Source organism: Schistocerca nitens, chromosome 3 (assembly GCF_023898315.1).
Source record: "Schistocerca nitens isolate TAMUIC-IGC-003100 chromosome 3, iqSchNite1.1, whole genome shotgun sequence".
Lineage (NCBI taxonomy): Eukaryota > Metazoa > Arthropoda > Insecta > Orthoptera > Acrididae > Schistocerca > Schistocerca nitens.
Window position 1 is genome coordinate 600906439 of NC_064616.1, and position 26524 is coordinate 600932962.

The following is a 26524-nucleotide window of genomic DNA, read 5'->3' on the forward strand; positions in this document are numbered from 1 at the left end:
CACTATCCTAGCTTGCTCAAACGAGGACCTTGTCACCTGCACGAGTTGGAGTAATGCTCATTGGCTGTCAGTAAAAGAAGCATAATATGAAACAGCACTTATTTTGAAATTCAGATGCTGTAACATGCGATAATGTACTATATTTGGCAGCAGGGCTTTACCGTGAGCCAGATGATCTCCATCTACAGCAACAGCATCAGTCTTTTAACACAAGTTAATGATTACAGAAGGTCATAACCATCTAGCAATGGTGTCTGGTTCCAATGAAACAGTGAGGAATCTAAACAACATACAGTGGTGTGAAACCTGAAACACAAGACAACTAACTTCTCTGGATGTGTTCCAAGGGAAGTAACATCATTTACATCTACATCTACATCCATACTCCGCAAGCCACCTGACGGTGTGTGGCGGAGGGTACCCTGAGTACCTCTATCGGTTCTCCCTTCTATTCCAGTCTCGTATCGTTCGTGGAAAGAAGGATTGTCGGTATGCATCTGTGTGGGCTCTAATCTCTCTGATTTTATCCTCATGGTCTCTTCGCGAGATATACGTAGGAGGGAGCAATATACTGCTTGACTCCTCAGTGAAGGTATGTTCTCGAAACTTTAACAAAAGCCCGTACCGAGCTACTGAGCGTCTCTCCCGCAGAGTCTTCCACTGGAGTTTATCTATCATCTCTGTAATGCTTTCGCGATTACTAAATGATCCTTTAACGAAGCGCGCTGCTCTCCGTTGGATCTTCTCTATCTCTTCTATCAACCCTATCTGGTACGGATCCCACACTGCTGAGCAGTATTCAAGCAGTGGGCGAACAAGCGTAGCTGCTGATCACACCAGAAAAAAAGTAATTGTACAGTAAGCTATAAACAATGGACCTGGGGATGAAGGCAGCAAGATAACAATGTGTGAAGGAGTGGATTAGTTCTGGACTTGGAGGTGGTGGAGGACTAGTGTGATTGGAGGCTGAATGAATCAGGTTGAAGGAAGAAGATATGGTAATGTTGGAACAGATAATGGCGATGGCAATGACGATGACGGGTGATGGTTGATTATCAACAAATTAAAATGCATAATAAAAATCAAACATGCGACAATGTATGTTTACATGCACATTGGTATTTTTTCCTCATGCTTAAATAAAACTATAATACAGTCTTGATATAAAATACTATATAAATCAAAAATTAATTCAAGAAGGTGCCTGGCTGTCTACTAACGAAAACAGGGACAGATTCAGCCACTTAGAAAACAAGTAAATGTTGGGAACACTTCACTACATGGATGTTAAAAGTCCTGATTAAAAAGGACAAACACCCCCCCACCCCTCTCTCTCTCTCTCTCTCTCTCTCTCTCTCTCTCACACACACACACACACACACACACACACACACACACACAAACAAAATGGCACTTCAAACTCTGGCTATGTGGATTACAGAGGACTCTACCACAGTGAAGGAAATCACTTGTTGCCTGTAAAGGAACATCACAAATTGTCTTCAAGCTACTCTACGCACGGGGTCTTCTTCCCGTGGTGATACATTGGAGTTTGACAGTGTGTCGACTGTGGCTCCTGGCTTAGCTGGGAGAGATACATGCCTGTCCGCTACGGGGTCTTGAAGCTACCTGCTTCAGCTGTTACGACGGCAGCTAATCCTACCTGCACGCACAAAGGACCTGAGAGATCCACTTCCGTACGTACGTTGCACGGTCTCACAACAGGGAGCAGACTATACTGGACAGTCTGACCGCCCAATTTGGAAGCTGCCACTAGATGGCACTTGGAGTAAGTTGCAGAGTCCAAACATACTCCCACTCTAAAATGAGTTTTCTCATTTTATAAATAACCATAATTTTAACAAACAACAAAACCAAGACAAGGAAAACAATAAAAATATAACTAGACACAATATCAATGCACATAAAACATGAATACACTAGGATTTGGGACGCCCACACCACCAAAAAACACTGTCACACTGCATGTGAAACACGATAGGTACTAACATGTAGGACACAAAACAATAAAGTATTCATATCACACTGCATAAAAACAGAAAAATCAGTACTAAGAGCAGTTAGTCCACAAGAAACATCCACAGCTTTCCAAGCTGATCTTATGAATTAAGAGGTTGTTCCAGTAAATGGTAAATTTGGCAGTGGGCCTGTATCATACATCACTACACAGATCTGAGGGAGCACTGAACTGATTCATTGCTTAGGTAGGGGACACAATTTTGCTATAGGCCTCTTAATCTGCCCATTAGCAGTTTTTACCATCACCACATGCACACACTTATCAGGACCGGGAAACAGCTGATCAATGACACCCAGCCTCCACACCAAGGGAGGCAAGTTATCTTCCTTGACCAGTTCATGATCGCCGGTCTGGGGTTGCCATGCTGCTCCCAATGCCCATTTTCTGCGTTGCTGCAGATCATTTATGTATTCTGTGGACCACCTCTTCCAGAAGGACTGATGCAACTGCTGTACAAGTTGCCATCTGTGCAACCTGTTGGCAGGAACCTCAAGGACGGAGAGTTCAGGATAAGCACAATGGGGCTGTCCGATTAGGAAATGACAAGGAGTGAGAGTGGCAGGAGAACCTAGGTCATCAGAGAGAAGACACAACGGTCTTGAATTCAAGCATGCTTCTATCTGAATTAAGACAGTGGTCAGTTCTTCAAATGTCAGTACCGCATTGCTGATGACGCTTTTGGGATGCGTCTTCATGCCTTTGATTCCTACCTCCCAGAGTCCACCAGAGTGAGGGGCATGAGGTGGAGTGAACCTCCAACTGATTCCCTCTGAGGTCGAAAAATTCACCACACCATTAACAGTAGCATCATTAGAGAAAAAACATTTAAGTTCATTGTTTGTACCAACAAATGTGGTGCCACTGTCGCTGAACATGTGAGGTTTCCCTCTTCTTGCAATGAATCACCTGAGGGCGGCCAAAAAACTTGTTACCAAGTCACTAACTAATTCTAAGTGGATGGCCTTGGGTGCCATACACATGAATAAAGCAATATAAGCCTTGGTGGTAACCTTACTCTGTCTTCCACCATGATTTACAGCAATAGGGCCTGCATAATCTACTCCACAGTGCTGGAATGGACGAGACTGGTTTACTCTAGCTGCAGGAAACTGACCCACGAGTTGAACTTCTGTCTTGGAATTAAGCCTAAAGCATTTTAAATATTTCCTGATAACTCATTTGACTGTGTTACACCCATTGGTGATCCAAAACCTCCTACGCAACATGGCCAACAAAAGTTGTCACCCAGCGTGCAACAGATTTTCGTGTTCATCTGTTATGAGAATTTTTGTCAAATGATGCTTAGGCTGTACAATAATAGGAGGCTGTTCATCATATGGTACATCAGCATTCATTAATCTCCCTCCCACTCATAAAATACCTTTGGCATCAACAAACAGGTGCAAATCCCTTAATTTGCTATTATGTTGAATAGGGGAACTGGCCTTCAACAAAGCGATCTCATTACCATATTCACTATGTTGAACTGTGCCAAAGGCCCTTTTGATAGAGTTTTGGCATTCCTGTGGAGTGAGTGGCCCAGTTATCCTGTCTGATTGCTGAAGCCTAGTATTATTAGCAAACCTCAGTGCATAGGTCATAACTCTAAGTTTTCTTGAATGATGAATATTTACACAGCAATTCATCATCAAGTTTATGACTGACACCAAGGATACTTGTACAAACCTTCTGTCAGGCAGATCTTCTACACTAAGTGGAGTACAGGTGTTGCAGTCGAGGTCACGAGTGGATAGCCATGACGGCCCAGATCACCACTGAAAAGTGACCTCAAAGCAGCTTCAGAGACTCTGTTAGAAATTAAGGTAGTGAACTGCTTATAGATGTTGACTCTGAAATTACTGGTATATCAGAGCACCACTTAAATAATTTGGCAATTCAGAGGCTTCCTTTGCCAGGATCCAGATTAGCTGGCTGTTTCTCAAGGAGTTCCTTGCGGGGTGGGGGAGTGGCTATGTACGTGAAAAACAGTATTCCATTTGTGCCCATAGATGTATCACGACACTGCACTTAACAGATATTTGAATGTTGTGCAGCGGCAGTTGAATTTAGTTAAACTAAACTTCTAATTGGTGTTGTTTATATGTCCCCCAAATGACTTCAGAGCATTTCTGCTCAAGCTAGAGAGGGTTCTTGATTCGCTTTGTAGAACATACCAGAAATTAGTCATATGTGGTGACTTCAATATTAATTTTGTATATGATGGTGCAAGAAAAAGGATGTTGGTAGACCTCCTAAATTCATATGATCTGATACAGACTGTGTTTTTTTCAACTACGGTGCAGGGGAACAGTAGCACAGCCACAGACAATATTTTTATTCATTCTTCATTACTAGATGGGCATTCTGTTAGTAAAAGCGCGAATGGCCTTTCAGACAATTATGCACAGATTTTAACACTAAAAGACTTTTGTACTCAAACCAATGTCATATTTAATTACAAAATATGTAGGAAAGCTAATTCAACAGCAACAGAGTGTTTTTTAAACCTTGTCAAGGAACAAGAGCGGCAGGATATTTATAGTGCCGATAACATAGATGATAAATACAATGCTTTCCTTAACACATTTCCCATGCTCTTTGAGAGTTGCTTTCCACTAGAATGTTCTAAACGGGGTACTAGCAGTAATAGGCAGCCCGGGTGGCTGACTAGTGGGATAAGGATATCTTGTAGAACAAAGCGGGAATTATATCAAAATTTTAGAAGTAGTCATAATCAAGCTACAGTAGCCCATTACAAACAGTACTGTAAGGTGCTTAAAAATGTTATTAGGAAGGCAAAGAGTATGTGGTATGCTAACAGGATAGCTAATTCACAGGATAAAATTAAAACCATATGGTCAGTTGTGAAGGAAGCGTCTGGTCAGCAGCACAAGGTCGACGATATAGTTAGTTTGCAGTAAAAATATTTCTGTTACTTATAAATCAGATATATGTACAATATTTAACAATCATTTTCTGAGCACTGCTGGTGCATTAAATAAAAATTTAGTTTCTACAGGAAATCATTTAACTTTCTTGGCAAATGCCTTTCTGAGACTGATGTCTGAAATACTCCTCTGTTATACAGACAAGAGGGTGATTGAGTCAATAATTAAATCACTGAAGACTAAGGACTCTCATGGTTATGATGGAGCATCTAGCAGAATATTGAAGTACTGTGCTTAACATGTTAGCCCCGTATTTAGCTATATTTGTAATTTTTCCTTTACAAGGTCAGCTTCCTGAGCGATTAAAATACTCAGTAGTAAAGCCGCTTTATAAAAAGGGAGAAAGGGATAATGATTTTAGACTTATTTCTATGCCATCAGTGTTTGCAAAAGTTTTTGAAAAGGCCGTGTATGTAAGGATAAATGATCATTTTATATCACACGATTTGCTATCAAATGTACAGTTCAGCTTTAGAAGTCATTTAACAACTCAAAATGCTATATTCTCTTTTCTCTGTGAGATATTGGATGGGCTAAACACAAGGTTTTGAACGCTTGGCATATTTTTTGATTTAACAAAGGCATTTGATTGTGTTGATCACAAAATATTGCTCCAGAAGTTGGACCATTACGGAATATGGGGAGTAGCTCACAAATGGTTCACCTCTTACTTTAGCAACAGGCAGCAAGAGCAAAGGCAAAATGTTGAGAATGGCTGTGATGTGGGGTCTGAGTGGGGTACAGTCAAGTGGTGGGTGCCCCAGGGATCAGTGTTGGGGCTGACTGTTCTTTATTTATATAAATGATATGCCCTCTAGTATTACGGGTAACTCCAAAATATTTCTGTTTGCTGATGACACTTGGTATTAAAGGATGATGTGTGCAACATTGGCCCAGTTTCAAATAGTGCAGTACATGACCTAAGTTCATGGCTTGTAGAAAATAAACTAACACTAAATCACAGTAAGACACAGTTTTTACAGTTTCTAACACACAATTCAACAAAAACTGAAGTTTTAATTTCACAGAACGGGCATATGGTTAGTGAAACTGAGCAGTTCAAATTTCTAGGTGTTCAGATAGATAGTAAGCTGTCGTTGAAAGCCCACATTCAGGATCTTGATCAAAGACTTAATACGGCCATTTTTACTATTCGAATGGTATCAGAAGTTAGTGATCATTCAACAAGAAAATTAGTCTACTTTGCTTATTTTCATTCGCTTATGTCATATGGTATTATATTTTGGGGTAACTCTTCCCATTCAAAATGGATATTTTTGACTCAGAAACGGGTGGTTCGGGCAGTAAGTGGTGTTAAGTTCCCGTACCTCTTGTCAACCCCTCTTCACGAGTTTGGCTATTTCACATTGGCCTCTCAATATATGTATTCCTTTGTTAACAATATTAGCTTATTCCCAAGAATAAGCAGCTTTCACTCGGTAATACTCGGCAGGAATCAAACCTGCATTTGGATCAGACTTCCTTACCTCTCGAGCAATAAGCTACCACTCAAATTCAAAAATCTTAGCAGTAATCCACGTGCTTTCACATCGAAACTGAAGAGTTTCCTCATGGGTCACTCCTCCTATTCTGTCGAGAATTTCCTTGAAAAATTAAGCTGATTCAATTGTATTGTTGATTGTGTTTACTTGAACTTATGGACTGACTTTTTTAGGGTTCATAAACATTTATTTTTATCTGTTATTACTTTTACGTTGTAATTTCAAGTACTGACATGTTCCATGACCTTGGAGATTTGCTCCTCAATTTGGCCCTATGGAACTTGAAGTGTACATAAATAAATAAATAAATAAAAAAGTTTTCCAGGACCATGCTGCAGCCAACAAAGAACTACTGGAGAGTCCGTCCACAAATGAATGTTGCCACTATCTATGATATCTAAGGCATTGGCCACCTTGTGAATGAGTCGAGCAAGAAGCAGAGCACCACATAATTCACATGGAAGAGACTGTTGTTTCACAGGGGCAACCCGAGATCTGGCTGCAGCCAATGAGACCGGCACACTGTTATAGAAAAGAACACATCTGACGTATACACACGCACCAAATGCCAACTGTGAAGCATCACAAAAACCATTAACTTCTAATTTAACATACTGGGGGCAAGGAATGATCTTCCTGTTAATCAAAATATCATTTAGGGAAGGCAGTTGCACACAAACAGCATTCCATTCATCAGTGAGGTTGGATGGAAGAATTTCATTCCAATCAAGGCTTAGTTGTCACAAGCGCTGCAAGAACAATTTACCTCTTATGACTGCTGGACCTAGAAGCCCCCGTGGGTCATAGATTGATGCTGTTGTAGACAGGACATTGGGCTTGGTAACCTTTGAGAGCCGATGACTATTCAGCTGCACATGGCACTGGAATGTGTCAGAGCCAGGGTGCCATAATATCCCTAATGTTTTTATGGCTTGCTCATCAGTAAGATGACAAAGCAAAGACGTTTCTCTGTCCTGCACAGGAAATTTTTCCATGACCTTGTGACTATTGTAACACCATTTCCTCAGTGGAAACTGCTCAGAAGCAAGTAGTTGAGTCAGCTGAGTTTGAAGTTCCTGAGCTTCAGCTTCCATAGCTGATCCAGCTAATAAGTCAACCATATAAATGCTAGACATCAACACTTGCAATGCCATTGCAAACCTGTTTCGATTTTCCAAAGCCAACTGTTGAAGACATCTGGTAACAAGAAAGACAGCAGCAGTGATTCCATAAGTGAGTGTACATAGTCTATATCCTTGCACCGGCTCAGGCGGTGTTTCTGCCACAGAATTCTCTGGAAGTTCCTCACAGAATTCTCTGGAAGTTCCTATCATCAGGAAAGACACACACTTGGAAATACATTTTTGATATGTCAGCCTACAGAGCCACATTAAAGGAGCGAAATTTTATAATAATGGAAAATAAGTCTGGCTGGACAGTGGGACCAACCATCAAGATATCATTGAAAGATATTCCATTAGAAGTGGCAGCGGAGCCATCAAATACTACCCTCAACTTAGTAGTGGGGTTACATTCTTTGAAGACAGCATGATGTGGAAGGTAACACCTTGGACCAATAATACCTTGAGAATTACAGATCTCCATGTGTTACAGTTCAGCACATTCATGCATGAATGCAGCATATCCCTTCTGCAGATTCGGTTGCCCTTTAAATCTCCTCTCAAGATGAGTCAGTCTCCGAGAGGCTTGTTGTTGTGATTCACCTAAGGGTTTACAGTTTCAATGACAGTTGAACCACAAATCTCCCTTCTTCATCTAGTGCCATGTGGTGCTGAAAGTGAGCCTCACATATTTTATCCAGCTTACTCATCGTTTCTGTAAACAGTTCCTCCAACTCCAAAAACCTTTGCAGTTTGGCATCTGAACTGTCACCTCTAACAAAGCACGAGGTCACTGTAGAACGAGGTATGTTACATGCAACTGAAGGCATCCTACCTGAAGGATGACTTGGTTTCACCAGCCTTTCCTTACAAGGAACATCAAAGAAAACCTCAGCACCAAGAATTAAATCTACTGTGGCAGGCTTGTTGAATTCTGGACCAGCGAGCAGAATATTACATGGGACACTCCAGGACCTTGTAACTATCTTGTTCTCTGGTAGGGCACCGGTGACATTGTCTATGATAGCACAAGTGGTTCTGACATGAAAGTCATTGAGCCTAACGACAGTTCAACATTGCACATGTAAGACACTGAGGCTGCAGAGGCATTGTTTACATCCTTCACAAGAAATGAATGTTTACTTTGTTTCAGTTTTAATTTCTCTGCCATGCCCTTAGATATAAATGATAGCTGACTTGCACTATCTAGGAGAACTCTGCAAACCTGCTGTCAACCCATGCTGTCCTTAATGTTGACAACAGCTGCTGGCAACAAAACATCACAATGGAGGTTTGATTTCCCGTTCATAGCTTGATGGGCCAAGGAATGGCCTCCTGATTTACTATTCTGCCCATTCCTTGGATCAGCAGGCTTGTGGAGCAGTATGTTGTGCCTTCCCTTACATGTCTTACAAGGAGAAATCTTGCATTTAGTCGAGAAATGACCAGAGCGGATGCACAAAAAACAAAGCTTATTTTTTGTCACATATGCCTGCCACTCATCAACATTTAGTGTTGAAACCCCTTGAATTTAGTGATAATGTGAGGTTCACTACAAAAATTACGTGACTCCTCAGTATCAGCATTAGCCAGATGAGCCCTCCTCACATGTCTCATTTGACTTGAATTATTGACATTTCCTTGCAGGTCCCTTGAGGTGTTGTTTCCAAAAAATCTATTAGTTGATTTAATGTGGTGAATGTCAACCCAGACATCTTTACCTCCCACTCATGATGATCCGTAGGTCGCATACTAGCCAGAATCTCTCCTGAAAGAATAACTTCATGAAGTGGAACATCAGGTCCGAGAGCTTCTAAGGCCTTCGAATGGTTACATACGTGATTAATTAGTTGCCTATAATAGCTCGCTGCACCATGGTCGACCGTAGGTAAGGCCAACAAAGCCTTAGCATGTGTGGCTGCAATTATTTTTGGGTCATAGATAGGTTTCCTGCTGTGGCAGGTACACGTTTCGACAGGTCTTTAGCTTCACCTCGCAAAGACAAACTAAGGTAATGAAGTTTTTGATTGTCATCAATTTAATTGTTATTCATAATGAGACTCAAAAATGTAGTTTCAAAGAACTGACACTACCTGACGGATTCGAGCATAAAGGCTGCAAAAGCTGGGTGTACCTCTTCATTGAACCCTTGATAGTGGATTCAACAAAGTGACACAAATCCTCAAATTCTGCCCTGTCCTTACTATGATCTGCTGATTCGCCTTCAATTTCCAGCCGTGTTTGAGACGACTCAAAATCAGTCTGAATACGAGTCAATCGACTTAATTTTGATCCCAGCATTTCGATGCTGGCACTGTCCGCAGACTGCACGAAGCTCGCTAAGCACGAGAGAGTGGCCTTTGCTACACCTCTCTGCTTGACTAATTTCTATTTCTCTGAGGGTTCCAGTTTAGGATTGGGAAGATGATAGAAGGAAGCCAACAGTTGCACTTACCAGGCTGCAGTGGCAATACGAGGCAGTACGGACTGGAACAGCAGCACCGTCATGGGCACTGGCAGCTAGCGTGGCGGGCATTGCAGTCTCTGAAGGTGTGAAGTTTCGGCAGGAGCAGGAGGTGACGTCACCGATGATGCTGGCACCGACATGTTTCTGTGCTTCTCACGTTTGAGTTTGAGACACATTAAACGCTCACAAATATGTCCCCGTTCACCGTTGCTAAGGCTGTTATCAGCGAAGTGTCGAACAGGCCTAGGGACACTCGTTAGCGCTCACCAATGAAACCAATAACGTGCGCAGCTCACAAGTGGTTTTTTAAAAGTTCACAAATACCGGAAAATGAATAAGCACGAAGGTCAATTCCACGTGGTCACTGAATCCAGCCTGGAGGACCGGAAAATGTACACATAGGCTCGTCTTCCTGTGGTGATACATTGGCGTTTGAGTGTACAGTGCGAGAGGACTCACTGTCCTCCCCTTATTTCCACTCACAATAACTGGACGGAACAAATTGTACGTTATAAGTGTTTATTAGAATAAACTCTACAATATGCATGGGCAATGAGCCAACTGCGGCTCCTGGCTTAGGTGGGAGACATACACGCCTGTCTGTCCGCTACGGGGTCTCAAAGCTACCTGCTTCAGCCATTACAACGGCAGCTAATCCTAACTGCGCACACAGAAGACCTGGGAGATCCACTTCCGCACGTAGGTTGCAAGGTCTCCCGGCAGGGAGCAGACTATACTGGACGGTCTGACCTGCCCACTTTGGAAGCTGCCACTAGGTGGCACTTGGATTAAGTTGCAGAGTCCAAACAGATACTGTTTTGGGAGACGAGTGGGTGGATGGCAAGGGGGGCTGAAGGGTGGGAGATCTGATATTTTTACAGGAGCTGGTCTTTTTCAAGTGTCTCACTCCGTCTGAGGAGGGCAAGGGTACACCAGCTTCAGGGCCGGACCATGACTAGTAAAGCAGTGTGGTGTTCAAACCAAACATCTGGAAGGAGGCAGCTTTACCACCTCACCCCCCCCCAACCCCCGCCCCCCCCCCATCCCATCCACAAACACATAATGAAGAAAGAATGAAATTAAGGTAAGAAAATTGGTAATGGGCAAGAGATACAAAACTGGCATAGAAAATTAACAACCTATTCAGATCATACCCACTACCAGCAAAACAGAGATAAAAATCATGAGGTGGGTGAGGATAAAGAAAACACATCAATAAATAAATGATTGTATGCCCATTTAAACCATACAACCTATACTTGCATAACTACTTACTTATACTATTCTGCTGGTGATTTAACACATGCAAAGAGATTACTGAAATTTCTGACCTTTAGTTTTTGTCTGATCCTGCTTTCTTTAGCTTGAAACCACCCACAGGCAGCTAAATTTCATGAATTTCTATCAATCCCAGGTTCTGATTGATCTGTCTTCCTTTCTATCACATTTTCATACTGTTCTCCCATTACCTCTACATCAAGAATCAGTGGTCCTGAAACTTTCAGTTTTAGTTTACATCTCCATCAGATAGTGTTTACTTTTTCATTATTATAGCTTTACCCATCTGTATTGTATAGGCTTTTATTTTCTACTTCTAGTTCATATTTCACAAATACCTCATTGTAAACAACAAAATGTGACTGAAAAGTGTACTGTCAATGAATGGAGAAGCAAGATATTATCAGAAGGTATTGCCGGTGAACTTAATAGTTCTCCTCACTTTGAATTGAGAATTGAGAACCACTACAGGATTTTTTAATGACAAAGTGACTTAATATATTTCTGATCATCACTACAAGGTCCACAACAATTTCAGGTGCCATTAAATGTAGGTGGTAAAACCAGCAGCCCAATTTTAAAGCAGTAAATCAACTTAGAAAAACTATTACCCAAACAGTCAGCCCTTTCATTTCACATAACGAAAAATGAGATAACACGAATTTCACACCAATTATCACTGTCATTAAATTTGTCAGAATATAGAATAGTTAGAAAAATACCACTTACCATTCCATCCAAAACTTGCAGCTACACAAGTAATGATCTCATTATCAAACTGGTGCTGGAACAATGCTTTCAGGTTTGCCAACGTAGCAGATCTTGCTGATCTCCCTGATACTGCATTTCCAGCAACATCAGTGCCAAAACTTTTATCCGAGCCACCTGCTGGTTCAGTCATCCTGTAACACGTCAATTACACACAACATTTACATATGTATGCAGCACAAATTATATCCCACAATTTGATAATATTCACCATGTTCCACAAAATGTCAGATAAAACAAATTCTCACAACACTATACTAAATGCTCCCATTTCATCAACTTTTAATTATCTTTGACTAACACACTCTTGAATGCAAGCACAATTTTCAGTCTTCGATGTTTTTAAAAGACAGTGCACACAACAGTGTTAAAACAATGGCAGACTTGAAAAGCACAACAGTTGCAACATGTTTGTGGTGAAGAAAAATCAGGGTTTAATGTCCCACTGACAACAAGGTCTTTTCAGAGGGCTTAAGCTCATATAGGAGAAGTACAGCATAAGAAATAAAGTATATTCTCGCTAAAGGTACTTCCCAGCAACTTACTTGATTAAGGCAAAGCATGGAAAACCAAAACCAGGTGTCTGGATGGGATTTGTAACCTACTCCTCCAGAAAGTTACGTAAGTATAGTTACCACTGTAAAGGAGAGGAAGTCCTCAGAATTTATAGCATCCAAGTCAACATATATCAAGACACTGCTAATCTTATATAAAATGTCAGTCATTTCATCATCAAACAATTAGAGCCAATACAATGACCCAAGACAAGGTGTAAGCCATGCCGTGAACTTTAAATAACATTACCTTGCTACAAAAGTTGTACTGATGCCTATTGGGGGTGCAGGCTAACAATTTTCACCTCATGTCAGTACCAATGACATCAGATACCTACCATTATACAACTATCCCCATTCCCCACAAGCAACTAGCTGATGGGGTGAAGATCATGAATCTCATTCATGCGGTGAAAGCAGAGCTTCCTACTGACAGTATATATCCCAATGTGACTAGGACTACCCATTTTGGAGACAGATGGTGGATAGTATCAAGATACTCCACTGCTTCTGTAAAGATCTTTACTTTGTAGAACTATGTAAGCCCGATTCAAAGATCAGGGGTACACTACACAAAAGCAGTAGCTAATTAAGTAGCAGAGTGTGTACGCAACGAATATCACAATTAGAATTATATTAATACCTTCAGCTGCTAACGGGCGTTGATATATATATATATATCAATGGGGACAGGTGAAAATGTGTGCCCCGACCGGGACTCGAACCCGGGATCTCCTGCTTACATGGCAGATGCTCTATCCATCTGAGCCACCGAGAGCACAGAGGATAGAGCAACAGCAGGGACCATCTCGTGCATGCCTCCCGCGAGACCCACATTCTCACCTTGTATGTCCACACACTACATTTGTAGTGTCCCACCCCAACACACTCATTACTTGTGGAAGACATTCTTACCAAGTCCCATAAGAGTTCGGAGAATGTGTGTGCATCCGCACAGAAGAAGAAGGTCATGGCCGGTGTTGCCACAACTATACACTTATATGGATATGGTGTCTGTTCTTTCGGACATGCCCTCAATGGCTCAAATGGATAGTGTGTCTGCCATGTAAGCAGGAGATCCTGGGTTCAAGTCCCAGTCGGGGCACACATTTTCACCTATCCCCGTTGATATATATCAACGCCCGTTAGCAGCTGAAGGTATTAATATAATTCAATATATCTAAAAAGAAAGATGATGAGACTTACCAAACAAAAGCGCTGGCAGGTCGATAGACACACAAACAAACACAAATATACACACAAAATTCAAGCTTTCGCAACAAACTGTTGCCTCATCAGGAAAGAGGGAAGGAGAGGGAAAGACGAAAGGATGTGGGTTTTAAGGGAGAGGGTAAGGAGTCATTCCAATCCCGGGAGCGGAAAGACTTACCTTAGAGGGAAAAAAGGACAGGTATACACTCGCACACACACACATATCCATCCACACATACAGACACAAGCAGACATATTTAAAGACCCCCAAAAACATACGTTTTCCACATTAGGTGCATTGTGCTGCCACCTACTGCCAGGTACTCCATATCAGCGACCTCAGTAGTCATTAGACACCGTGAGAGAACAGAATTGGGCACTCCATGGAACTCATGGCCTTTGAAAGTGGTCAGTTGATTTCGTGTCACTTGTGTCATACGTCTGTACGCGAGATTTCCAGACTCCTAAACATCCCTAGGTCCACTGTTTCCGATGTGATAGTGAAGTGGAAATGGGAAGTGCAAAAGCGTACAGGCCGACCTTCCCTGTTGACTGACAGAGACTGCTGACAGTTGAAAAGGGTTGTAATGTGTAATAGGCAGACATCTATCCAGACCATCACAAAGGAATTCCAAACTGCATCAGGATCCACTGCAAGTACTATGACAGTTAGGCGGGAGGTAAGAAAACTTGGATCTCATGATCAAGCGGCTGATCATAAGCCACACATCACGCCGGTAAATGCCAAACGACACCTTGCTTGGTGTAAGGAGCATAAAAATTGGATGATTCAACAGTGGAAAAATGTTGTGTGGAGTGATGAACCAAAATGTGGCAATCTGATGGCTGTGTGTGGGTATGATGAATGCCTGGTGAACGTCATCTGCCAACAAGCATAGTGCCAACAGTAAAATTTGGAGGTGGTGGTGTTACGGTGTGGTCGTGTTTTTCAGGGAGGGGCTTGCACCGCTTGTTGTTTTGCGTGGCACTTTCACAGCACAGGCCTACATTGGTGTTTTAAGCATCTTCTGGCTTCCCACTGTTGAAAAACAATTCGGGGATAGCAACTGAGGAGGAGGGAGGAGGAGGTTAGTGTTTAACGTCCCGTCGACAACGAGGTCATTAGAGACGGAGCGCAAGCTCGGGTTAGGGAAGGATGGGGAAGGAAATCGGCCATGCCCTTTCAAAGGAACCATCCCGGCATTTGCCTGAAACGATTTAGGGAAATCACAGAAAACCTAAATAAGGATGGCTAGAGACGGGATTGAACTGTTGTACTCCCGAATGCGAGTCCAGTGTGCTAACCACTGCGCCACCTCGCTCGGTGATAGCAACTGAGCTCTTTCAACACAATTGAGCACCTGTTCATAATGCATGGACTGTGGCGGAGAGTTTCATCCCTGTAATGGATTGGCCTCCACAGAGTCCTGAACTGAATCCTATAGAACACCTGTGGGAAGCTTTGGCATGCCGACTTCGTGCCAGGCCTCACCGACCAACTTTGATACCTCTCCTCAGTGCAGTACTCTGTGAAGAATGGGTTGCCATTCCCCAAGAAACCTTCCAGCACCTGATTGAACGTATGCCTGTGACAGAGGAAGCTGTCATTAAGGCAAAGGGTGGGCCAACACCATACTGAATTCCAGCATTACTGATGGAGGGCGCCACGAAGTCATTTTCAGCCAGGTGTTCGGATGCTTTTGACCACATAGTGTAGGTGTATGTTGGAGCTGTGACAACCAGTAAGAGTGTCAAAGACAAGCATGACTGAAGGCTAGTGTGGCTCTTAGCTTCTACAGGCCATTAATGACAGACCTTTCGTAACAGAATGAAGTGGTGTCGGGCAGTGTATTTGTTTTGTCTTTGGAATGGAAGCCAACACAGTCTTAAATTTATCATATAAGCTTTGAGATTTATCTTGTACTGCTGTTGCTAAAAAAAAAAACAAAATTATGCTTTAATGAATTATAATTTTTTCCAGACATTTGTGTACTGGTCAGCTCTTTATTAGCATGTTTTTGTTTGATCGCAACTGCTGCAAAAATCATAAAAGAGGTAACTAAATTTAGATGAGATGACTGTCAAATTGTCAAATGTGAAAACTGCATATACTGATGAGTTCAGAAAAATAGTAGATTACTGCTACTGCTGTTACTACAACATCATTTGGATGTTTCCACCTGTTTAGGAAGTTAAACATATTTGAATTATTAACCTTTCCAATTCTGATTCTGTGCTCAAAAAACATAAACATAATGTTCTATTGTGTTACAAGGAATGCTTGATGCTAGTTATAAGTTTATAAATACTGATTTATCTAATGGAAAGCTTCAGCTGGATGGCGACAAAGAATATATCAACATTAGGTTATCACACTTTTGAATAATTGTTGAATTCGTCTTTGATATAATGTATTTTAAATGGAGTATATACATATTAAAGTTTGTATATGTGGCTACCAATTTTGTTAAATGGAAATGTTCAATAAATTTAATAACTGACAGAGATGATATTGAATACTATCTTACAGCAAAAATAACTTCATGACCAATAAATGTGTCATAAAGCATCCATTTGAAGTTTGCATTATTGGACCACAAATACTTATGATCTCTTAAAAACTTATCTTTCCATAATGTAGTGTTACCTATTATAAATACTACTCTGAAAAACTTTTTTACACAGAAGAGCCAAAGAAATTGGTACATCTGCTTAATATAGTGTAGGGCCCCTGCAAGCACACAGAAGGGCCACAACACGGTATGGCATGGACTTGACTAATGTTTGTAGTAGTGCTGGAGAGAACTGACACCATGAATCCTGCAGGCCTGTCCACAAATCCCTAAGAGTAAGGCGGTTTGGAGATCTCTTCTGAACAACATATTGCAAGGCATCCCAGATATGCTCAATAATGTTAATATCTGGGGTGTTTGGTGGCCAGTGGAAGTGTTTAAACTCAGAAGAGTATTCCTGGAGCCACTGTGTAGCAATTCTGGATGTTTGGGATGTTGCATTGTGCTGCTGGAATTGCTGAAGTCCGTATGAATGCACTGTGGACATGAATGGATGCAGGTGACCACACAGGATACTTATGTACATGTCATCTGCCAGAGTCATATCTAGACATATCAGGGGTCCATTATCACTCCAACTGCACACGACCCACACCATTACAAAGCCTCCACCATCTTTAACAGCCCCCTGCTGACATGCAGGGTCCATGGATTCATGAGGTTGTCTCCATACACTTACACGGCCATCCACTCAATACAATTTGAAACAAGATATGTCTGACCAGGCAACATGTTTCCAGTCATCAACAGTCCAATGTCAGTGTTGACAGGCCCAGGCAAGCCATAAAGCTTTGTGTTGTGTGGTCATCAAGGGTACACGAGTGTGCTTTCGCCTCCAAATCCCATATCAGTGAGTTTCGTTAAATGGTTTGCACGCTGATGCATGTTGATGGCCAAGCATTGAAATCTGCAGAAGAGTTGCATGTCTGTCATGTTGAACAATTCTCTTCAGTTGTCATTGGTCCTGTTTCGGCAGAATCTTTTTCCGGCTGCAGCAATGTCGGAGATTTGATGTTTTACCATATTCAAGCTCACTTAAATCTTGATAACTTGCCATTGTAGCAGCAGTAATCAATCTAACCACTTGCTGTCTCATATAGGCGTTGGCAACTGCAACACCGTATTCTGCCTGTTTATATATCTCTGTATTTGAATACACATGCCTATACCAGTTTCTTTGGCGCTTCAGTGTACATAAATGTTGTTTTGATTTAATTGTCACTTCATTCCAAATTTTTCCTAAAACAATTGTAATTATGATGCTTTTTGTCTTTCTAGTCTGGCAAGTATTTCACAAGCATTCTCGATGCTCGTGAAGAAAACTCATGTGGGAATTATCAATGTTCCTATCGCTGCTCGTTTATAAGTGTGGCTCAGAGTGATGCTCCAATATGAACACTGCTATGAGAACGACACTTTTCGTCAATGACATCTTCAAGACTGCATGTGATAGACGTAAAATTAAATCAAAATGATTAAGACCATCCTTTGTTACAGAGCTCGTGAAGGACACACCAGAAGGTCAAATCTACTGTGAAGTCAGTGTGGTGAAATGTTGTTGACTGATTAATCTAGAGCCAGAAACTGTTACAACTACATAAAGACAGAAATTGCAAATATTTTCAGTGAATATGATGTCATACCAGTTTCTTCGCAACGCTATTTAAAAAATGCATAGGTGAGAGAGAAAGAAGTGTTTATGTGGAATTGAAAATGATTGAAATCCACATCTTCAGCCATATTACAGAAACTACTACAGTATGTGGGTACCTTGCACCATGGCAGCTAATCCCACCCCCTTTTACCATTGGGAAAAATGATTGCCTTTCAACCTCTAAATAGCTATCACAATGATCTCTACAATTGAACCAATTGCAAGTTACTGGTGTAGGCTACCGTAATCATTTGCTTCCAGTTATGAAACTGTAGATAACCTTCAATCCAGTATCCACAGCTGAATTTGCAATTTTCATCTTCATCCATCTGAAGATTGGACTCAACATTACAGGGCTTTATTAGAAACAATTCTATTCAGAGTACTATGCCCTTGTATTCCTCTGCACCTCAGAATGAACTCGTCCATCTAGTTATAGGGTCACTTACACAAATCGAAACTATGATTCTGGATAACTTCTCTGCACATACAAAGCACTGTCAGGGATGAAAGTCATTCACAGACTTCATGTTCCCAAGCAAAGATGGAATTTTTATGGATGAAAATGTGCCACAACTGTTCATGACTAGTTTGAAGAACATACTGGATAATTTGAGCGAATGGTGTGACCACCAAGATCACCCAACACAAATCCCATCAAACATTTATGGGACATAATTGGAAGGTGAATTCCTGGACTAAATCCTGCACCACCAACACTTTCCAAAGGCAACATGGCTTAATATTTTAGCAGGGGACTTCCAACAACTTGTTGAGTCCATACCACATAGAGTTGTTTCAGTATGCAAGGCAAAAGGAGGTCCAACACTATATTGGGAGGTATCTCATAACTTTCGTCACTTCAGTGCATATCTTGCTAAGAGTATCTATGGTAATTTTTTGAAAGAGTACACCTCCTTTTCACTATGCACTACTATATCTAATTTTTGTACTATCTAGATTTCAGCTTTTATGCCACTTTCAAGTATGTCGTATCTGTTAATGCAGTCCAAAGCAGGTGAACAACAGTAACACGGCTTTAAGATGTATCTGTCAAAGAATGCAGACTCTTGAAAACATAGAAAATTTGAGATTCAAACTCACACAGAACCTTACTAACAATCATTCTTCCCGTAAATTATTTGCAACTGGAACTAGAGAGAGGAAAAGTGATAGTGGAAAGAAAGGCCCTCTGCCAAGGTGGCTAGTGGAGCATAATTGTAGAATGTATCTGAAACAAAATTCTACTTTGCACAGCCTGAGAAATCAGATTTTTGAAAGTCTCAAATAATTTAAACAAACTGGGAAAAATTTTACTGAATTAGGTTAAGAAATGAACTGAATGTAAGTGACAATTTCTTAAGTGAAAATGTAGATGTATGCCAATGATATGATCCTACTATAAGAGAGAAGTGTGTCATCGCAGAAGCCATTAACAAACTGGAAAAACTGTCCCACAAAAATGACCTGGTCATAAATAAGTATAAGACAAAAGGGGTCTACAGAAGCGTCCGATCCCACGCGTCGGCTTTGACCCGTGACGTAAGGGTGTTGTCGTGTGTGACGTCACAACGGCGCAGAGTTTGGTTTGTGAGTGTGGCGTGTTTGTAGAAGTCGTCGTGTTGTGCTCTCTGGTGGTATGTTCAGGGTTTTCGTTTGTGTGGTCAGATGTCGTCGTGTTGTGGTTTGTTGTGCTCTCTGGTGGTATGTTCAGGGTTTTCGTTTGTGTGGTGTAATGGGCTCAGTTTGCTTTTGCTCATTATCCAGAATTGTTAGTGTGTTGGCTGTGTTTTGTAGTGGAATTCGTTTCAGTGAGTTAACGATTTTGTGTGAAGGTTAATTTAGTGTTGTTCGCTGTACATTGTGTGGTAATTTTATTAAAATTAATCGGTTGTTGTTTTTGTTCAGGAATGGATATGACGGATAAAATTAACAGTCAAGGGAAGTGTTTGATCCTAATTTATGGGATCGGGAGCTGCTGTTCAGCTACATAGGTCAAGGGAAGTGTCTGATTCCAGATGATATTGTGTTTAGTGGTATTTGGGGAGTTCTGTGATGTCAGTTTTTTTCGTCGTTTTGTGTGGTTTTGTATGGGATTGGGTGTCTAAATTTGTTTGTATTTAGTTTGCCCCCATCCAAAAACACCCCATATCCCGCGCTTGTCCCGTTAGTGCCATTAGGCTTTTTTGTGGAAAGTGTGTGTGTTTGTTTTCAATGTATTTTTGTCCTCATAATGTGTACGTACTGACTTTATATGCGCCATATTGGAATCGTGGTTTATGGTCGTTTCCGCCATATTTGTGACGTCATGAGTCAAAGCAGACGGGCGGGATCAGACGCTCCCGCATTTCCGACAAAAGCAATTACATTCAAGAAAGGAGGGACCCCCACAAACAATGACAAATTCACCTGTGGAGAACAAAAACTGGAAACAGTCAGGCCGTTTTCCTAGCACATTGGAGATAGGGTACTAAGAGCGAAGAATGCAACTACCGAGATTAATAAACTGAATCTACTATCTGTAAGAACAGCTCTGAGATTATTTGACATAAAGGTTGCAACAAGTGCATCAGACAGCTTACAATACGACTTACATGGAGACACCTCACACATTCAAAACCTCAAACGACTAGAGGGAGTCAAAGCAGCATGCATTTCACAATACAATCAAAACAGAGTAATCTACATCCTGTCAGACATGAACTACTTCACTGAAGGTTATATTGCAGCTTATGACTTGATATAACCCCACAAAGCATCAGACTCCTGCAAGACATGCAGCACAAAGCAATAACAAGAGCAAATCACAACCCCACTGAGAGTTGTGAGTACACCATATGCAGAGGACCTTGCAATACATATCAAGTGTAAAGAAAGAACTTTGTCACTATCTCACTATGCAAATGATAACTTTGGTTAACTAACCAATACCTTGCACATGTCATGTTTCATAAAATCTTAATAGAACTTAGTGAAAATATCACTTTGTGGGGACGTAGAACCAACACTGGCTCTACCCCCAATGATATCACAGCAAGAACAATTGTATCTTTGCCATAGCAGTTATCGTAGTATGTACTCTATGCTACAGGCATTGTGTATACGCTGTGAGTATATAAAAGTATTCATATTAAGTGACGGGAGTGCAAGTTATTATTTATTGCCGTAATTACTGTGCCTGCTGGCCACTACCTACAACTTTATCGGTAAAGATTTATAGCATTTGATATTAACTTGTCCATAAAATTTGGTAGAAAAATTTCCTCACCTCAATAATATTAAACGCACAAGTTCTGTTTCCAAAAGCTCTGTGTCAGATTTCTGAGCAATGACCTAGCATATGAAGCTATGAATTTCATCTGAAATCTTGACGATGTAGAGAAGAGACCGATCATCTGCGACAATTACGCCACAATAGAAACAATTACTTCCCACTCTAAACTGCTTTAGCAGTAACTGATAACTCAAGCATGTTGCTTCATGTGCTGCTGTAATAATCATGATACAGTGACCACCCACTGTCAGCTGAAGACATAACTGTAGCACTAACAGAATAATATGTTAGGCCTACATTCTTGTTTGATTTTAAATAAAACCAGTTCAAAAATAAATTAGACAATCATTTTTACATTTTTCCAACATGTCTCTCTAGTCACATGGCAGTTTTACAACAGCTTCATTTTATCTTAGACTTAACAACTAGGCTGCAAGCTGACACCACAAAAACTTGCAAAATTTTGTCACATGTAAAATATAATACAAATACGTAAATTAAACCGTGATGTTCTATCTTTCCTACAGCATAAAATAACTGTCGCAACAGCAGCATTTGACTGAAGTGTATTCAACAAGGAGGAAGACTCATAACTGTCTAGTAATTGCCTTAATTAACACTTTGTGGTACCTCAACTTCTAGATAATTTAATTTAAATTATGGTTTCAGTTCTAAGAAACAAATAAATAATTTAAGAAGTAGCCTATAAAAATGTATTAAGAAATGACTTGCAGTAAAAAGAATGGTCTTCCTACTTAAAGAGTATAAAATTTCACAAAAAAAGAAAAAAAAACTGTTACATGCTTTCACCTATAACTTTCCCATTCCCCTTTGTTGTTACAGTCCAAATGCACTTGCTGGCAGGAGGAAGTTGTGGTGATGTAAAAGGTTTGTTTGAACTTTTGTGGATTGGTATTAAAAAAGACTATGTATGCAGTGTTTAAAAACAAAAAAAAAGGCTGTAGACATGGATTTAGAGGTTGATGGAACAAGGCTGGAAGAAGTAGAATCTGCTAGATTCTTAGGTATTCTTGTGGATAACGAACTGAAATGGAAAAAACATATTAATAATGTCTGTAAGAAACTGAGCTCTGTCATATTCTTAATGATGCAGCTATCACAGTATTCAGACAAGAACCCTCTGTGTACAGTGTATCATGGACTTTTCGAACCATACTTACAGTATGGAGTGACTGTGTGGGGAAACTCAAACAACCAAGAGACAAAACGAGTGTTCACATTACAAAAAAAAAAAAAAAGCAATTAGGACCATTTTAAGAAGAAAGACCTCTGAAACATGCAGAAACTGTTTCAAGAATTTAGGTATCTTAACTTTTTCATCGTTGTATATATACGAAACAATAATGTACATCACAAAAGGTAGTGAGGACTGGATTACAAATGCTAGTGTACACACCCACAATACAAGAAAGAAGAATGAGGTACGGAGCATACCCCACCGACTGAAAATGCTAGAAAAAGGACCGCAGTACTCTGGTATCAGACTACTAAGAAGTCTGCCCAAAACCCTGCAAGATAGTGTACTTCACAATGACTTTGCAAAGAAACTTAAAGACTATCTCATTGAAAAAGAGTTTTACAGTGTTGCAGAATACTAATGTCATTAAATTTGTATATATTGTTACTCATTATCAGTGATGAAAAATGTAAGCTAAAGGTGTAGAAAAATAAGTGATAAAGAACTTTAATACTTTGACATGTCCTATATTACACGTACATTTACTGTACACAATGTAATCTTACTGGATCAAATAAAATTCAATTCAATTCAATACTACAAAAACATTTGACAGAAACCTAAAATTGGTGCAGTATCAGCCTGGACACATTAGATAAAAACAGCAACTGCATATTTGAAGAGGACAGGCAATGATTTTCTACACATACACAAACATATATAATCCTAAAGTTCTTTAGAAATAAATCCTATAATTATCACTATTAGTGGATTAGCAACTGCATAATTTGTTGAAGAGAAATAGCCTGCAGTGGCTGTGTCTGTCAGTGTATAACTTCACTCATTCCATATTCCTGAAGGGTCTCGATGTTGAGATTTATGGAACACTAAGTATAAATGAATTAAGGCAGATCCATCAATCGACTAGGTTTGGAGGGTAGTGTCCCTCTATGAAAACTGTAGTAAATCCTTTGACACACAGGAGGAAAAATTCTGTCATGTAAATGGAAAATAAAAGATAAATCAGGAAATGGACACTGAATCATTTGCCATTTTTACAACAACTTGCCAAGTGCGCTATCAAACAGTTCCTTTACTTGTATGTAAAAGACATTATCTCCTAAACATATATTTTCAAAAGTGGTGCAATTAGGATATGGTCAATACACCTGAATCATTCCAGGTAATGCATTAAGCTTGAGGCACAATCTGCTTTATTCACCACAGTCTTTCTGGTCCCTTTAATCCCACAAACCAACCACCACAGTCTTAAAAAACAAGTAGCCTACAGACTATATGCACTTTGAATGAAAGTGTGAGTTGTACCAAAAAAATTGAATCATTCCCATTGAATAAAAAAGTAGTTTTCTCAAACAGTTGTAATCCATGAACTATCTGAATGTAGAATCATGTACTACCTGTTTGCTGACCATATAAAGTAAGGAAGGGTACAGTTTAATACCACATCCACTTAAACAGCGTTTAAAGATGAAACATTCTCTCCCAATTGAGGGAGAATGCAAAACAAGAAGGCAATGTTCTCGTTGCAGGAAACACAATTCAACAGTAGTGAATTACAAAAACCTAATTGAGAACTGTTAGGCAAAAACTGAATCTCTCTAACAAATGTCCAGTGCCATAACTAAGACACCTAAGAGGATTTGATTCTTAATTTCAAAAAAGTAATGTATAAAGAAAAACAATTATATCATTTTTGCTGGAAAAGAGGGCAGGATGATAGCACTGTTGAATATAACCAACCAACATCATCATCGATAACATCATCTGCAACACCACTTCCTGCGGTGATTTTATATTTTCAACTTCGAGAATATTCAAAAGTTTTGTCATCTTTACTGGAGAGGTATACAACACCACAAATTTTTAAAGTGAACAAACTTTACAAGCGAAAGTTTTAAATTGTAAAGAACTGAAACATAGATAATCTGAATTCGTTGTGCACAAATCTGATAAATTTATTTATTTGCAAAATTGCGGTAATTGTCTGGAAACAAGACTTCAGTCTATGTATGAAGTTAATTATATTATTGTTATGGTTACATAATTATTACACAATTGTAGGTACTCTTAAATTATAATCTACCGTTGATATCAGGTGCAGCTCACGCAGTTATGTGCATATAAAGCGAAACTTTAGATGTCATACCTATCTGTCTCGTTGATTTACGTAACGTGACAGCAAAACAAACTTCTATGAAGTACATATTGTGTATGTTTTCTAAAGGACTACACACAAACACACACTCACCTTCAATTAAAACGTATTTTTCCCATTCACTTGAAGCACAATAAACGCTGAAAAAACGAAAGCATTCATCTGTGCATTTAACATATGCACAACCTGCTTTGATGCAATACACTTATTAGTTTATTCTTATCTCAATACCCATTACATGGCACTTCCACAATGTATTGCGGAACAAGCGTAAGGTGAACTGACACAAAGAAGGAGCCACTGGAAGGCTGTTCTCTCTCTCTCTCTTTTTTTTTTTTTTCTCTCTTATACAAATTCACTCATACACACCAGCACATAACGTCGCATTCTGTATCACACCTTCAGACGTTCAAAACAACATCATGAGAAACTCAAATATGTTGGCAGAAAGATGTGAACGACAAATGAATACAAAGACTTCATTTGAGAAGAAATGCAACACTACACTTTCAGTCTAATGTCTATTGTCTCAGTTCAAAGGAACCACAATTAAAGTTAACCCTAGATTGCCCATAGCATTGTGCAATATTTTTATTGTGCAAGATTATTGACTGTCTATGAATAAGATTGAAAGTTGCTTCGTATATTATCAGATCTCCTGCGATTAGATTCTTATTGCTCAAACTGTTTGTACTCAGTCTAATTTTGTATAACTTCGTCAGTTCACGTTTAGATACGTGCCTTTATTTATATATACGTCACGAGAGGTACTGTGGCTGCGCTTCTTTCAAAGATATACTTTGGCTTTCTCTAAGGAATCGATAGATGTCACTGTTGTCGGTAGCGTCGTGACTGCGGTAGTTTTAAAGCAGCAGTTCCTTTTATGTTCATCTGGTTCATTAATTGCAAATTAGGAAACTATTGCTGCCTTTTCTTTCTTTGCCCACCTCATATTCGCTATTTACATAGCGGTATGTAGCACGGTAACTACTTTAGAAGCTCCCTCAGCAGTGAACAAATGTGCTGGTTGTGTGAAGTGCGTTCTACTTTGCCCGAAAGAATACAATTCGCCGCCAGAAAAGTAAACTTTTTCCTTTGCACTTCAAGGTAATTGAAACAACGAGAAGAAAAAGCATCTAGAATGTGCCTGTACCAGGAGCAGAATGTATTTCGTCTGCATACATTCTTTACCCGAAGACTTTCTTGTTTGGAAAAGAAGTCTCCTAAAATAACTAACTTGTGAAATTTCTTTTCTGCTTTATAAGTGGCTGACAGATGAAGTCACGTTTTAATTCTCTCTCACATGTGTCACTCTTTTTTGTGATGAGTCCTGAGTGGTAGTTTGTTTTCACCAGATTCGCTCGCTTTTCCATGTTTCATGCTTAATTTGTAAATAATTGAGATTTAATACCAATAAATTGTACCTCTTTGAGAGATTCTCAAGGTACTAGTGTTCTGGAGCAGCATTTATTTACAGTAGATAAGCTATAATATGGTTATAATATAAAACACACGTAATTCGAGCTTATTAAAATCCAATACGGCCTCACCCAGATGCTTCACGTGCTTTTATTTGCATATACATCACGGGAGCTACTATGGCTGCTCTCATTTCAAAGATACACTTTGGTTTTCTCGAAGGCATTTATAGATGACGCTGTTGTCAAGGTATCGTCACAGTCTAATATATACAGTCGCGACACTCTCGCTGATTTTTGTTATACACAGCGACAACAGCGCCCCAAGCGGTGGAGAAGC

At 40.1% G+C, this 26524-nt stretch overlaps 1 protein-coding gene across 2 annotated transcripts in view; it reads right to left on the reverse strand.

Moving 5' to 3' along the window:
• LOC126248525 (uncharacterized) overlaps positions 1-25493 on the reverse strand; it is a 169836-nt gene extending 144343 nt beyond the window's left edge. For both annotated transcript variants that reach the window (XM_049949577.1, XM_049949578.1), the window contains exons 1-2: positions 24860-25493; positions 12087-12259 (exon numbers count right to left, since the gene is read on the reverse strand). In XM_049949577.1, the coding sequence (XP_049805534.1) occupies positions 12087-12258 (172 nt within the window). In that variant the 5' untranslated portion in view covers position 12259; positions 24860-25493. The remainder of the gene's footprint in view (positions 1-12086; positions 12260-24859) is intronic.
• Between the last annotated feature and the right edge of the window lie 1031 nt (positions 25494-26524).